This window comes from Hyalella azteca, unplaced genomic scaffold, assembly GCF_000764305.2.
Source record: "Hyalella azteca isolate HAZT.00-mixed unplaced genomic scaffold, Hazt_2.0.2 contig11199, whole genome shotgun sequence".
Taxonomy (NCBI): domain Eukaryota; kingdom Metazoa; phylum Arthropoda; class Malacostraca; order Amphipoda; family Hyalellidae; genus Hyalella; species Hyalella azteca.
The window spans coordinates 58,843-75,295 of record NW_025941205.1 but is presented as its reverse complement, the minus strand read 5'-3'; the positions used below and the strand labels follow the sequence as shown (position 1 = coordinate 75,295).

At 37.7% G+C, this 16,453-nt stretch overlaps 1 protein-coding gene and 1 non-coding gene across 2 annotated transcripts; both read left to right on the top strand.

The window, feature by feature from the left end:
- The first annotated feature begins 4,064 nt into the window (after nucleotides 1-4,064).
- On the top strand, nucleotides 4,065-12,707 carry LOC108677835. Its single transcript, XM_018166123.2, has 11 exons — nucleotides 4,065-4,429; nucleotides 6,294-6,383; nucleotides 7,003-7,136; nucleotides 7,780-7,953; nucleotides 8,221-8,343; nucleotides 8,861-8,919; nucleotides 9,362-9,488; nucleotides 9,812-9,907; nucleotides 10,180-10,354; nucleotides 10,843-10,967; nucleotides 12,380-12,707. The coding sequence occupies exons 1-11, from the start codon at nucleotides 4,363-4,365 to the stop codon at nucleotides 12,461-12,463; spliced, it is 1,254 nt and encodes a 417-aa protein (XP_018021612.1). The 5' UTR covers nucleotides 4,065-4,362; the 3' UTR covers nucleotides 12,464-12,707.
- A 1,539-nt stretch (nucleotides 12,708-14,246) lies between these two features.
- On the top strand, nucleotides 14,247-14,318 carry Trnac-gca. The gene has a single exon. It is a non-coding gene; the product is annotated as a tRNA-Cys (tRNA).
- The last annotated feature ends 2,135 nt before the right edge of the window (nucleotides 14,319-16,453 follow it).

Below are 16,453 nucleotides of genomic sequence, written 5' to 3'. Positions count from 1 at the left end.
TAATGACTTACTGAGAAAACTTAATGAAGGTGTTCATACCTACAAATCGGAGATGCTACATTTTTTTCTTATCACGATAGAAATTTTAAAAAGATTGGGTGATATGTGAAGGTGAAAAAAATTGTGAAAGAGCAATTGAAAATAGTTAACCGAATTATTCTGCTATTCTAATAACCATTGAAATGTTCTGCTGATAAGTTATTAACAAACGTACAAACTCAGCGTAAATAATCCGAGCGCACCCTGGCGGATTTTTCTCCGCATCACAGTCAATTCCAAGAGAGGAAAAGCTTCTGAGGCTTCAGAAGCGGTTCAGACCATGGTTGAATTAATTCAACCATGGTTCAGACCTCCCGAAAATTTATTGAAATTTGTTTTTGCAGGCCCAATCTTCATTAAATACAAAAACGTTGAAGTTTATTGAAAACGGAATATACATCCGTCAACAATTTTGTATTTTTTCCCTTCTCGCTATAGTTGGGTTTTATCTGGCGTTTTTTTTTTTTTTATCTCGGCTGTTTACAGACGGATCACTCTGAAACTTGGTACACTTATGTAAAACCGAAAAATAGACAACTTTTATTTGAAGCAAAGTTACAGAAGTATGTCTTTGAAGTTACAGCGATGAGACATATACCATTCGATTTGCATTCAAAATATCTATCGATTCGTCGTTGCGTTTTTCGAATTTCGAATTTTAGTGGATGTGGGAGCATTTTCCCTAAAATTGTCGATAATTTTTCGCTTTTTTCCAATTCCCTCCCCCCCTTATTTCAAAATATTTTAAAAACTATAACGAAATTCGAAAAACACAACGACGAATCGATAGATATTCTAATTGCGAATCAAATGGTATATTTTTCATCGCTGTAGCTTCAAAACTCTAGGAGGAGATAGGTTTACCGTGACAATAAGTTAACTTTTTAGGACAGCGCGGCAAAGTCAAGCGCGCGTTGGAATAGCTACTCAATGTAGCAAGGATGCAAGACTAAGCGTTACTGGAGCTTGATTCCAGTCAAGAATGGGAGTGACTGCTAGCACAGCACCCCGTACGACGGCAGTAGGGAACCTCGGCTCTAGCAGACACACTATTTATAGTGCGCGGCAGCTAATTTAGTCCTATATTATTTGTTAAAGAACCCTTCCACCCCCCTACCCTACGGCATCTGCAGTGAATGCATAAATCAACGTACAGAGATGATTTTGGTACCGTTGAATGCGTCAAAGAATCAGCTTTAAGATGAGTATAAGAACTGGAGAATGTCATAATTGACCGCTTTACGTCAGACGATCCCCTTTATGGTGCACGGCTAGGTAATTTCCGCCTTAACTTTACTGAAGGGGCCCGGACACCTCCCCTCCTTACGGGATCTGTAGTGAACGCATAAACCAACGTATAGAGATGGTTTTGGTACCGTTGGATAGCTCAGAATGTCAGCTTTAAGATGAGACTAAAAGCCGAAAAAGCCAAAGTCTAAAAATTTTGACCAGACGCTCCCCTTAATGGCAGAGAACTGCATTTAGAATATTAGGCAGATTTTCATTTTAATAGATTTTACGTTTACCAAATTGGTTTACCCTACACTTTATAAACTTTCGAATAGACGGCAGGCCCCAAAGAATTCTTTGTCGCGGCGGGCAATGATCTATGTGAAAAATTAGGTGTATATTGTACTGTCAATAATTATTAATTATAAGTTGCTACTGATAATTTACTCGCTATTGAGGTATACAAACACATACAAATGATGGCTGATGATTCATGCTAACCTTGTTTCTATTATGTCGATTGTGAATATTACTCAGTCGTCAAATTATGAACATTAAATAAATTTAATAACTTCAACCTATGAATGCCCCCATTCTAGATCACAGTATGTAAAAACGGCGAATTTAAATTAAAACACTCGAATAGGTTACATAGCATGCCAAGAGTATAGTCTAAATACTTGATGACTTCTACAGACGACGAGGCTCAGGAATGCAACACCGCTCCTCATCAGAGCGACGCGGGAATTATATATACAGACTTGTGGTGGGCTAGCAACACTGCGCCTCTGTGCGTAAAACCAAAAAATAATAATAATGAAGGTACCCGTTAAAGTTTTAATATAAAAAGCGGAATGCATTTCAAAATTGATTTCAAGCTAGTGCCATGGGCCTATTTCTTCAATGCTGACACTTCTATTCTAGTGGCACTCAAGTCTTGCTGTGCAAGTTCAACCCTGATTAAATGGTACTTGTAATGACGCTTTAATGTTACAATGCTATGCGTTGGGCACGGCTAAGCTACGATCGCTATAAATATTTTTATACATAGCACGCTGCTATGCTCACGGCAACAGGCGCATGAAAGCCAGGTAATTCGAGCGCAAATGTGAACCTGATCCTGCAGGTAGAGGAATTACCGTGCACCTGTTGGTGCCGTGGCGTTACTGGAACTAGAGATGCGTTTTGTAACGGTAATATATAATATAATAATATGTTATTATTGATTGAATATAATAATTGCACTACATAAGCATAAAAAATCAATTGCAATGCAGCAATATCGCCAGAAAGACAGAACCCCGATCTGTTGGACTTTAGTAAATCGAGGGTGATGAACTCACTTCTATAGCGGCAATGATTAGGGTGGCGAATAATTGATCCGCTAATGGTGGAGAATTTGACACGGGGAGTTCAAGCGAAACTTGAAAGAATCATTAAATGAAGATCAGTTTCTGCTTGGCAACTGGCCTTTGGCTAGAATTTAATGTTTTATAAAGATAATTGAATGTTTTATCCAATAGATAGATAAAGTGACTAGTTGAGTTTTTTTTGTGTATCGATTGAAAATCGAATACGAAGCTCGCTAGAAAATGTGAATTTTGCTCGGGTCGGTGCACTTACATTAATGAATTTTTTTATTGAAGCACAGCTTCTACTTTACTGGTAAGAGCTATGCGCGTGTTGTCACTGTAAATGACCTGTGGATATGAGAAATGAATGCGCTTAGATTTGCTGGTTTTTAGACAAGCTGAGGAGTGGAAAAAATGACTGCACTTGAAATTCGTAGACTTGAAATTCATAGGAAGTTCAACGACTTAACGAATCAATACATTCAACTGATGCAAATATTTTATTTTTTATCAACTAAATAGCTAGGCTCGTCTCGACCCACCATCCCCTCTTCCCCCCGCCCCCAACCCGCGTCTACTGATGGTTATGCAGTCAACCAATTCGTCTCCCTCATGCAGTCATGTAGTAATTAATAACGGTTACTTTACAGTATTCTGCTGCCGCACACTCATAATCTTCCCATGAGGCTTCACGTAAATTAACCTCGCGATACCGCTGCAGCTTTAGTAAACTGTTTATGCGTATAGGGATTGTCATGCAAGTAGTGCGAAATGTTGTTTAATGTAAAATAATTACTATTTATGATAAGGATTGTTATATATAAATAAATGCTTCTGTTATTTCCGCCTCCAACAAGAGTTTCGTTAACCAGAGTTCATCAAACAAGTGAAGCTTCAAGAAATGCCAGTAAGATATTAACAGTCCAAGTCAAATAAAAGTTGATAACCAAAGCAAATGTGACACCGTGAAGCAAATATATACGGATACCATCAGAGCAGGCGCTGGGAGATATCTTGACCTATCGGTTACATACATAAACCAAATCTTCTACAAGATAGTGTTGCTGCAATGACGGTTGATTAATTAACGCTGGCGCAGCAGTAATTTGCGAGATGTATTATGAAATTATATGTTTTAGGTGAGTAACGCCAAGCTTTTTTTTCACATCATACATACAGTCGCGATCGAATGTGCTACCACTCTCGCGACGTCCAAATCAAAGTAATCAATTGTTGCAGCTCAATCTTATTCCAAATTCACTTATGAGCTAACCTTCATGTACACGTCCCAGAAAATGCTTTATTTACTCCTGAATCTCATGTAGTTTTTACGTCGTTTCTACTTGTGTTAATCTCGACAATCTCGTGTGGTCTGAAATGAGAGCGCCACCACTCGATGGTATCTCGCCTACAAGTGGCCGGGTCTACGAAGACACTCAGACCAGCACGTCGCTGGCTCAGTGAGCGCTTGATGTGTCAGAGGAACGACATCTACACAAAACAGGATTTGAGAAACCGTATTGAGAAACAGTACAAGAAATAATGTTTATCTGAGACTATAATTTAGTTTCTGTGACAACGATTACAAGGAAATTAAACAAGTGTTATTTTGATTTTTACTATGCATCAAAACGCCTGAATAAGATTTGTCGCTCACTGACATAAAACGATTCTTGTGATAATACGCAGTAAGAAATTGGGATTCGTAGTCAGCCGTGGACCAAACGTTGACTTGGAAAAGATGCAACTTCTGACTCTCACCATCGGCGTATTGTGCTTTGTCGGCTCAACCGCGATCACGTTGGAAGGTAAAGCTAGTGCCCTGTGGGATTTACGGTCTACGAACGCAGCTGGAGCTGCATGGCTTCATAGAAGTTCATTGAATAATAGTCGAAACATTCATCCATGTGTTTGGGAATAGTTTATTCCAGTTGTAGTTTTGAATTTAAAAATGTTCGGCTCATGTTATACATTATAAATGCATTCTTATGTTGATGGACTTTTGAATTAGTCGTTTTGTTACAATGAAATAAAAATATTATTAGCTTTTTGCTTGGTAAATCAAGTGTAGAATCACTGTGCAAAATGATTCCTTACAATTATATATTATATAAAGCAATATTTCCCAGGCTTTCCGTTACCCCAACTTTGATCCGAAGGAAATTATCACGCCTCTGCTTTGTCTTGTTTAACCAACAATAATGTTAATGATCCACAGTTCAACCTTATTGTACCAATGTTCGGTACCGTAATACTCGTGTCTTAAGAAGAGTCGAATAAATAAGGCCAACTTGATCAAAGTTCAAGAAATGACATGGCCATTCTTTTGTGCCCACATCACGTGAATCAAGCACGGAAAGTACAATAAAGTGAACAGATACCGAAAGAGTTTTCTTCCAAATCTGTGAATGAGTAAGAAAATTAAACGTTTTCCTTATACCGTTGCGGCTGTAATGAGAATACGCCTGTTTTACACCACATATAGTGAACAATTCTCAAAACTTACTCTCTATTTATCCATCTATATTTTCTTTCTATTTACCTGATATTACTGTTGAGGTGAAACTATTTACTTGAAAACTGTTGAAGTGAGACCAGTTTTTGTGTTGTAGCTGAGAGGAATATGTCTCGGTTGAGATGCGGCGAAAACAGTAGGTTGTATACAGGGTGTTTCACAGGAAATTCCTTATTTGAATATTCAACTAAAAAAACTAGTAAAGTTATCTATACCATATGAATTTTATTGAAAAAGATACTACCTGAATTTTTGTATCACTTAGTTTTAAAGATGACATCGTACAAATGACGGCCTCCTTTGCCATTGCATTGTAGCAACTGACTGGGCGGGACGCAAAATATCGTAACTTTGCCTTTCATATGGAATATTCCCCCGCCCTTTTCCTGAAACATCTGGCTACTTGGCGCGAAATACAAAACAGGAAGTTTCCGTGAATCACCCTGTGCAAGCCCTCTGCCCACTGAATGAGCGCCCCAGTGCTCTCCAGTCCAGAACAATCTCGATGTGTGCTCAGTTACTTAGCCTTGCAGGGTTGAGTCTGCTATCATCCTTAAAAATTGGTCCACTCCGATACAGCATTAATCACCAGACCATGCAGATGAAACAAAATTAGATTACTTTAACTGACAAACAACAGTGAATGATAGTCTTCCTGAATTTGAATTCAGATGTCAATCATTGTTTTTGCAATACACCCAGCCAGAGCCGATCACGCTTGGGTTTAAAATTATGCTTAAAAAATGACTTATGCTTATTTCGTCCAAAGAATATTGAAACCTGACCAATGTAAGCTCATGCTCGTAAATAAGCATCATCCTACCATCGAGCGAGTGCTTCCATAAAGAGGCACCTTCATTAATGCGCCATGTCATTTAATTCTATACCTATCATTACTGTTACCAGTGTCAACATGTTAGTTGTTAGTCCAGAGGTGGGCAGTAGCGCGCTACATAAGTAGCGGCCGCTACATTTTCAGTAGCGGTAGCGGCGCTGTAGCGGTAGCGCCCGCTACATTTCAATTGTAGTGGTAGCGCCCGCTACATTTCAAAGTAGCGCTGCCCAGCTCTGATCATTACTGTAGTCTATCTTTACGTTTATTCATTTAATGTTGAGACGTGCACGCCTTGATTCCTACGCTGTTGACGCCTGAGCAGAAGTGATGGCCGGCAGCCCGGTGACGGCGGAGCGCGTCGTGCGTGACCTGCTGGAGTACTACAAGCAGGAGGACCCTTTGGGGATACCGGGTGAGTGGTGGGGTCTACTGGGGGGTCTGGTCTGCTAGTTGAGGTGTCTGGTCTCCAGGTTAAGATGAAGACGCTGGAGAGCAAAATTGTAATGTAGAGATAAGGTACTTAAATCTGATGGAAATAAATCAATTTTCAAAACTGAAGTGAAATATTCGAATCTAGAAACAAAAAAAGTTAATGGATTCTCATAATTGAACAAGAAACGTAAGAGAACGTTAACATTACAATGCTGCTGCAGGATTTAATTCCACTTTCATGTTTAAGCCAAACATGAGATTATTTGAGTTATTCGTCAAAATAACTATTAAATGGGAAAAAAATAAAACGACGTTTAAGAGACAAATGAAGCGTATACTTCTTGTTCAACTCAATTTACCTCCTAGAGTACAAGCTCAATAAATTTACGTATTCCGTGATACATATTTTATCCATCCTTGCTGTAAGGAAAACTGATTTAGAATAAAACTTTGCATGTTATACTGAACCTGAAATAAAGGATCAATAGATTTGTAGAATTCAGTCACTGATTTGCGTTCCATGCGTTATGTTAAGAGTAATTCGACAATAATAAGCATTAATTACTTAATTGAAATAATCGTGAAATATTGTCACGCAGGACTGGAAGTGAAGGATCCGTTTTTCCTGGACAAGACGATATCCGTGAGCGTGTTGAGTCTGCACGGCATTGAGGTGGCTGGACTGTCCAAGTTCAAACTGCAATATGTTAATGTTAACGCCAGCAGCCTTACCGTGAGTAGCTTTAAGTATATTATTTTCCTTGGTATGTATCTCAAAATTTATAGGTGAATCGATCGAAAATTTAGGTAACATTGCTACGGTTCAGTTAGCATGCATGCAGGAATACTTCAACAAACATTATGTAAACACTGCTTAATCGATTTACACAGGGCAAATCATTCTTATTTCCTGCGAATATCAAACATTTTTTTCTAAATAAACATAAAAACTAAGTGATCATTACTTAAGGGAGAAATTTAGGCTTGATTTATTGAATTTGTTGAGCTCGTTGAATTTTAAGAGCATTCACAGCACGAATACTTCCTGAATAAATTGATTATTTAGCCATAAATTCGATTATGCTAATATTATGTATTATGATTAGTATATCTGAAATATATTGGTCATAAGATATCATTTTGTTTGAGGTAATTAAATTTATAGTTTGCAAAATTTCGTAAGTATAAATAGTGAAACGTACTCATGCATGTTTGATATGCACATTTGAACCATATTCATCCATGTCAACGTGTCATACATCTCATGATTTAGCATTCCATTATTCGCCTCTCTATAACGATTATTAATATCATATTATAATACATAATTGTTATAATACATTATAATTATTCAATTCTAACACTAACTTGCCCAGGCTACAGTCCTGCTGCGCATCCCGTGGCTGCAGGTGATCTCAGTGTACGAGTACTCGACGTACTGGAGTGGCACGCGCGGTGACATGAACCTAACATTCACAGAATTTGATATCAAAATCAGCGCTGAGCTCGGCTCAGACAACAACGCTAAGCTTATCGTCACTAAACTTGCGGTGAGCAGCATTGCACAATGCACGCATCATCATCATAATGCACTATGATATTTGATCGAGAAAATATGGAGATAATCAGTCGAAGGATGTGCATCAGCATGGCCTTAAATGAACCTCATATCCCTATTATTTTAGGGGATCTTGATGTTACGGGTCAAAATGTTAATTAGGACTGTTTTTTTATATTATAATGACAATGAGAAATTTTACCATGATAAATAGGAACATTAAGTTCTAATAATCATTCTTATGTCTGAATTCCCTCAGGTTGATATCACGAAAGAAAGCTTCATTCCAATCCTGACGAACACAACACTTGACTTGGACCTGATCGTCTCAGCGGCGGACTCCTTCTTTGACACCCTCGTGTCCAGCGCCGTAGGCTCAAGGGTGCGTTAGATGCCTCTAAAATAATAATGAAATATACATTTAAGATAGCTATATGGATGTAGTAAAATATAAACGTCTGAAATAATAATGACATACACATTTTAGTTACCTATATGGAGGCAGTAAAATATAAACGTCTGAAATAATAAGGAAATACACATTTTAGTTACCTATATGGAGGCAGTAATGAGCATTGCGCTTCAATACAAAATTCCTGGAGCATTGCGTTTCAATACAAAATTCCTGGAGCATTGCGTTTCAATACAAAATTCCTGGAGCATTGTGTTTCAATGCAAAATTCCTGGAGCATTACGTTTCATTACAAAATTCCTGGAGCATTGCGTTTCAATGCAAAATTCCTGGAGCATTGCGTTTCATTACAAAATTCCTGGAGCATTGCGTTTCAATACAAATTTCCTGGAGCATTGCGTTTCAATACAAATTTCCTGGAGCATTGCATTTTAATACGAAATAATTGGTGATGATTATAAATAGTTTGAACGTTTACATCGTGCAGGTGTCCACTGCTACGGACAAGATCAACGAGCGACTGGGCGCCAGACTCGGTGATAAACGGTCCGCACTTGAGCCATTAATGCTGACGATCAAATTTAGAATTAGTGGCAAATTGAAATGATTAAAAATGCATGCAACTTATACTACATTCTCGTGAACAAAAAAAAGGTTTTAATTTGTGTCGAGTAACGACTACCAGAGTGAAAACAAAAACTTGCAGTTAAATTATTGTAAAGATAGAAAGAATGAGGTTCTCTAGTCCATTTGAACAATGAAATAATGCATCGACGATTAAAATCATATTAAAAAATTGCTTGCAAATCGACGGAGCAGTCCATATACTTTTTATAAAGTAATTGCTAAAATCCTCATAATATGCGGTTCAATTGATTGCAATAATGTTCGTTGACAAGCTCAAGCAGCAATCACACTTCCCACGTTTTAAACTATACTCGAATAAGTTTCTAACTTTATTCGAATAAGATGAGAGACTTTATTGCAGGTTCCCGGCAGGAATACCCCCCATCGACTTGCTCGTCGCAGGAATCAAGCAGGATCTGCGCCAGAAGATGGATCCTCTGAAGATCGGTCACAAGATCGTGCAACTGCCAGCAGGCCTCAGCCTCAACGTGCGCAATAAGTGTGACAAGTGTCATAGATTTGAACACATGCTCGTTTAGTACGGAACTTGTGGGCGACATAGTTATTTTTCTAATTTTTAGATTTTTTATTTAATTGTTTTTAGTTAATGTAAACTCCGTTTGTAAACTCCAAGTTGCTGGATTTCGAATCCACGTGTTCTCAATACAGCTTTGTGTCCAACTTACTTGGGTTTTAGAATGAAATGCTTAACAGTTACAATATAATAAAAAAAATTCTCTTAAAATTCCCAAATGTGATGCATAGTCAAGGAAGAAATAATCGCGTCAGTAATTGAGGTAATTGTGCTCAGGCGAGCAACATAAGCGTGGCCGGGTTGTCCACCGTACACAGAGCAGGCGAAGTATCGTTACAGCTCATCGATGATCGTCTGCTGCTGGTGCTGCAGGTATATAAACCTCTTTGATCACTGTTGTGTAGGAATGAAACTGCATGAATATTACCTACCAGCTGATTATTTGCAATCTTCATTCTCGTGTTGGTGTGAACGAAATTCTAACATCCTACACAAACTTGCAGGAAACGCTTGTAATGTTTTGCAGGTACGGTATAGTCTTCACATGTACTATGATTCCACTGTTAATGATCCCTCATTAGCACGTAGAGTCTTTGACTTCACATTAAAAAGAACGATTTAATTATATTTTATTTCGTTATGAGCTGGGCTGCCAAGCTGTGAGTGTTCACGCCGACGTGGAGGTGTCGTCCATGGTCCTGCCCTCCATGAGCAGCAGTCTGAAGTTCACGCTCGACAGCCTCTCCATATGGGTCGAGGCGCAGCAGTCCGCGGACGTTCGACATCCTCCGCAACTGCGGAGAATACAAATAACCCTTGGTCAGAGAACGGATTACTCATATCATTGATATGCTTCAATCACAAGTTCACCAATAATTTAAAATCAAAGACATTCATTAGTTTGCATAAATCACAAGTTCAAGAATTTAATAGAATTTAAAAGAATTTAAAATCAAAAGAATTACAATAATTTAAAATCAAAGAAAGTATTCAGTAGTGAATTCACTTGGCGTTTTATTTGCTTTAATATTCATGGCGAGCAGATAGAAGATGATGCAAATATTGGGATTAGTTCTTTGTTTTTAAAATATCCTTCGGTGGTAGAAAATAGAATAAAATAGCAATTAAAACAAGGCAAGGGACTAAGTTGAGTATAGTCAGAAGTACGATAAGTGAAAAATTGATATATGTGAAAAACCCGATGAGGAAAAAAGTATGTTTTAAATTAGACTAAGTCGATGTAGTTCAAAATCAACACAAGCATTAAACTCTGAAGAATATAGAACTCAAGTCTACGTTTGCGACAGGCAACTTCCGACTGGTCGGCAGCGGGGAGAGTTCCTTCAGCTACCTGCTGGAGGCGGCGGTGAACACCCTGCCCAACGCCCTGCGCGGCACAATCTCGTCCGCCATACAACCTACGCTGCACAAGGTCGCGTGTAAACCATGGTTGAATTAAGATTCACTGCATTCATGATACACTGCATCCATGTGTATTAATTCAACCATGCGTGTAAACCCTCTGCAGATACAGAGTTACATTTTGAATATAGGATTAATGATTAAACTAATTGAAGATCCAAGAGCCGAATTTCATATATTTGGTCAATGATTAAACTGAATGAAGTTCCAGAGTTGAATTTCATATATTTGATCAATGATTAAATTAAATAAAGTTCCAGAGTCGTATTTAAAATATTGGATCAATTATTAAACCAAATGAAGGTTCAGAGTTGTATTTCAAACATTGGATCATTGATTAAAAGCATTAAACCAAATGAAGATCCAGAGTCGTATTTCAAATATTGGATCATTGATTCAACCAAATGAAGTTCCAGACTCGTATTTCATATATTTGATAAATTATTAAACCAAATGAAGTTCCAGACTCGTATTTCAAATATTGGATCAATGACTAAACCAAATGAAGTTCCAGACTCGTATATCATATATTTTATCAATGATCAAACCAAATGAAGATCCAGACTCGTATTTCAAATATTTTATCAATAATCAAACCAAATGAAGATCCAGACTCGTATTTCAAATATTTTATCAATGATCAAACCAAATGAAGATCCAGAGTCCCGTTTTGAATGTTTGCTGAGCGATAAGACTACCCCAGCTCCATCGATACCATCACAGGACGATGGTGTTTTAAGTCCAATTGAATATCGACCTAGTTTGTAAATCTGCGTTCAGTTCAGCCAGATGATGGATTTTTTCTTATATTGGCAAGAACATAAGGCAAAAAACAGCCCCTAACTATGACAAAAACTTCAAATTAATCATTGATCTATTGATCATATAAAAATAATAAGTCTCTGAAAAGAAAGACCGCGCCTTCAATAACAAATAAGTGCAGTAAGTTAGTTAGGTTACATGATAGGTTTCTCTTCTACGTTATATTCACAATTTATGTTCATAATTAATAAGGATAGAAGTATAACCTGATCTATTACACATTATTTCAGCCTGCATTTCTCATACGCACCGATAAATCCAATGTTTTAGTTTTGTTAACGACGTAAAATTTATTGCGTCATTGTAATCTTTATTCATCATCTTCAGATCATTCAGCAGCAGTTATGCGCTGATATAACCGATGCTTTAGTCTTCTAACTACGCATGATTTAATCATTATAAACATTACCGTCTACAGATCATCCAGCAGTAGTTATGCGCTGATATAACCGATACTTTAGTCTTCTAACTACGCATGATTTAATCATTATAAACATTACCGTCTTCAGATCATCCAGCAGTAGTTATGCGCTGATATAACCGATGCTTTAGTCTTCTAACTATGAATGATTAAATCATTATAAACTTTACCGTCTTCAGATCATCCAGCAGCGGCTCTACTCCCTGGACATCGAGGAGCTGATCGAGAAGAGGCTTGCGGCGAGGGCGGCGCGACGAGACTGACACTTGCATCATAGATTTATTGATATCTGAACAAATAAAATAGAAGTTTGTAATAATTTACCTGATTTTTAAATTAAAAGTTTGCCCTGTTTAAGTTATGATATTGTATGTGGTGGGAAATTTATTTACAATTTTTTGGCGTCATTTAAGGATTTTTGTTCATTCATTAATGTTGATGATCGGGTCATCAAATCTGACCTCCATGAATGTTGCGTAAGGACATGAATATATCTGAACCTTGCTCGACTGAATATTATTTACCTTTGTAATTTCAAGCACATATCCTCTACGATCATTGTTTAGTCTCTATTGCGCCATCTACTGCGAATAATATTTTAATGCAGAATGAGTGTTAATTAACTGAAAATTTAGAAATCAACTAAATAAAGTTAGACTGCGAAATAAGCTCCTTCAAACTCCCAAAGAAGTTCAAGCTAAAGAATTCAAGCGATAAATTAATACCATTTCTAGGAATTTAAAAGAAAAACAATGACAGAGAATTGTTTTCCATTAGTTTTCATTAGTAATTCATAGCAAATCAAAATATATATACGTTCCGGCTTGCGTTGTCAGCGATTTTCATGCTTTTGTTACACATACGAGGCTTGAATACAACTCACGAGTCACGAGTGCGAAGGTTGAATATAACTCAGGAGTCACGAGTGCGGGGGTTGAATATAACTCACGAGTCACGAGTGCGGAGGTTGAATATAACTCAGGAGTCACGAGTGCGGAGGTTGAATACAACTCAGGAGTCACAAGTGCGGAGGTTGAATACAACTCAGGAGTCACGAGTGCGGAGGTTGAATATAACTCAGGAGTCACAAGTGCGGAGGTTGAATACAACTCAGGAGTCACAAGTGCGGAGGTTGAATACAACTCACGAGTCACAAGTGCGGGGGCTGAATATAAATCACGAGTCACGAGTGCGGGGGTTGAATACAACTCACTGTCTCGTACAGAGTTGAGCTGTGCAGTGCTCAGTTACGGGCGCGCACTGCACAGCCGTGACAATTGTCGTGTGCGCAAAAATGTAAATTTTGAAAGCTTCCAAAGCCAATTACATATCCCTGTTTGCTTAAATTAGCTGAGCAAATGTTATCGAGAGAGTCCGGCCGTATGTCTTCTCCGATTAACTAGTGTCCGTGCTTCGCATTCTCCAATTATCTTGTCGTGGCCGCGCTTCGCATTCTCTAATTATCTTGTCGTGGCCGCGCTTCGCATTCTCCAATTATCTTGTCGTGGCCGTGCTTCGCATTCTCCAATTATTATGTCATATCTAAATTTATCGCTTCAGCCGCAGGGCATTCGGCTGCCCCTCATTGATCATGCAGCTCCTCTAACTGTATAATTGAGGTATGTGAATGTTTATGTATTTTTTACGAGTTCTGGCTCAAGCTATTGCCTATCGCCCATTTTATAAAGCATTTGATTTCAATGTGTGTCCGTACGTAAATAATTTGAATTGACAAATGATATCAGAAACGAATTGATTAAAGAATCTAATAAAGGGGATTATACGGCGGAATTGCTACAAGCTCATTTTTAACACGGTTTTTACTTGCCCAGCAGTTTCAACATAAAATAAAACGTTATTTCATCGGTGAACTATACGTGTTTCTTACCGAAACACTCTGCCACATGAGATCCTTGTTCACTTTGGAAGTTTGTTTACATTTTATACTGATTACATATCATTTGGAAGCTTCTATGCATATAAATTCGTATTTGTATGCTTCTATCACACGAATCAAGTAACAATTGATGTTTGTTTCTCTTCAACGGGGGTGTAGCTCAGTGGTAGAGCATTCGACTGCAGATCGAGAGGTCCCCGGTTCAAACCCGGGCGCCCCCTTGTTTTAGTTTTGAGGCTTGTGGGAAGTTTACTGCAGTGAAATCACGACCAAATAATAGCAGGTCTAAAACAACTCATTGAGTGAATTTCGAATATCCAAACTACAAATTATTAGAAAGTATACAAAATTATTCAGCAAACGAAAGTAGATAACTACAAAATATTTGTTTATATAAATTTTGACTAATTCACTAATAATATTTATTAACTTGAATCAGAAATTTATATTCTATAAGTTTTAAATAATGTTTTCGTTTCATTACAATTCTATTTCTGAAAAAATATATCTCCAACTCTTCACAGTAAATCACATTTTAGGAGCAGAAAGGTAAACATCTGGACTCATTTAAAATCAATTCTAATTGCTTCAAATCTACCATATAGTATATATTGCTATGACCTCCTTAACTATTTCAAAATGGATGAAAGCCGCTCACTAAGTGATAAGTTACTTATACGGACGAGCAACAACAATTACTAGAAATTCAAACACTATACGATGAAAATTTGATAGAATTAACTACGCATAGCTTATTTTTTTAAAGTAATTTTATTAAATTTTACGGTAGACCAAAGTAAATTTTTAGTTAAAATTGTCAGCCACGTGACGTTGTAAGTACAGGTTTGTGAGACGTGTAGGACGTGGACAGCTTATCGCCGCAGCCGCCAGCCTTTGTATGTACACAGCTGTGGCATGTGTGGCGGGCGAGCCATAGGTCTGTGTAATGGTCAGCCATGGCAATTGTGTATTGTTCTACTAATTGTGTCAATTGTGTATCATTATACAGAATAATACACTGTTGTACGGTTTGATGTCGTCTTCTTGTATATCGGATGTTAAGACAGGCTGCTCGGGAGTACCACTACCTTTCAATCTTCATTTGTATGCATTCAGAAAAATAGATGTATGATATGATTCAAATAGTGACACACTTCCTGTCTGCCATCAAAGAACGGTGGACGTACGTAGTCCTGATACGCTTTTTAGCCCAGCCATAATGAATCAGATTGAACCATAAGAAAAAGGGTGAGAAGTGAGTCATCATTCGGACAAGGTCTCTATCGTTACTCTGAGTGCACGAACTAGCAAGAGCTTATATAGCTCTTCATGAGCAGAATTTAGCAAAAAGTTTCTAAGTGGTGGCAGAAGCTCGCCGGGATGTTTAATTAATGCGGTATATAGTAAGTTAATTAATAATCCCTCCTGCCTTCACAACGTCGTGCTGCTCCTGCCTTCACAACGTCGTGCTGCTCCTGCCTTCACAACGTCGTGCTGCTCCTGCCTTCACAACGTCGTGCTGCTCCTGCCTTCTAATCGTTAAAAGGAAGGCCGATAACCCCGTATACTGCCTTATAGTATGCAATGCAGGACAATATATTTATATTATATTTCATATTATATTTTCAGGTGCCCAGCACCTCAAGAACCTGTAGGACAATGCTTATATTGCCAGGTGCCCAGCATTACGTACACTAAGTTAATTTAGTCTGCTGTGCAGTATGAGGCAGGCTGTAATGCAGACTAATAATGGCATAGACTCAGAAATCAAACATAAAATGAATTCGTTCTATAAATATTCTTCAAATCAGCAGGTGTAGAAAATGCGTCCATTTAAGCGTACAAAATGGAAGTAAGTAATATAAAGCCATCGTTGTTTTCTTGTGATTAATATTCTATATCAAATTATGAGCATTGAAATTCAGAACAGCAAAGCGTCGATTTAAATTATTCAGCGCATTAGACAGTTTGATCACTGCATACATCTTATACATTATAATCCCTGCTATAATTGACGGGCTATGAAGGACGGTTAAATCAAAATACCAGCAGTACGTTACTGAAAACGCGCACATAAAAATATTTATTGCAAGCAGAATTATCGAAGCTTTAAAACTTTCATATGAATAAATAATTCGGAGTGCGGAACTTCACAACATTTAAAGCATTATTAGAAACTTTATTTTAATTACAATTAATACGGAAATAAATATCAAATTATAAAAAGAGCGGTTCGGGACAATGCATTGATACCTGAAAATATGAAAACGTACAAAATTACACCTAGTTCATTGTAGCTTTATAATGTAGAAAAGCTATGCTGAATACATACAAATATTGTTACACTTATTTTAAT

Excerpts from the sequence above, each read along its gene's own strand:
- LOC108677835 (XM_018166123.2), top strand. The coding sequence starts at position 4,363 with ATGCAACTTCTGACTCTCACCATCGGCGTATTGTGCTTTGTCGGCTCA. Across the intron at positions 10,355-10,842 it reads GAGAATACAAATAACCCTTG|GCAACTTCCGACTGGTCGGC; the intron begins GTCAGAGAACGG and ends CGTTTGCGACAG. Across the intron at positions 10,968-12,379 it reads TACAACCTACGCTGCACAAG|ATCATCCAGCAGCGGCTCTA; the intron begins GTCGCGTGTAAA and ends TACCGTCTTCAG.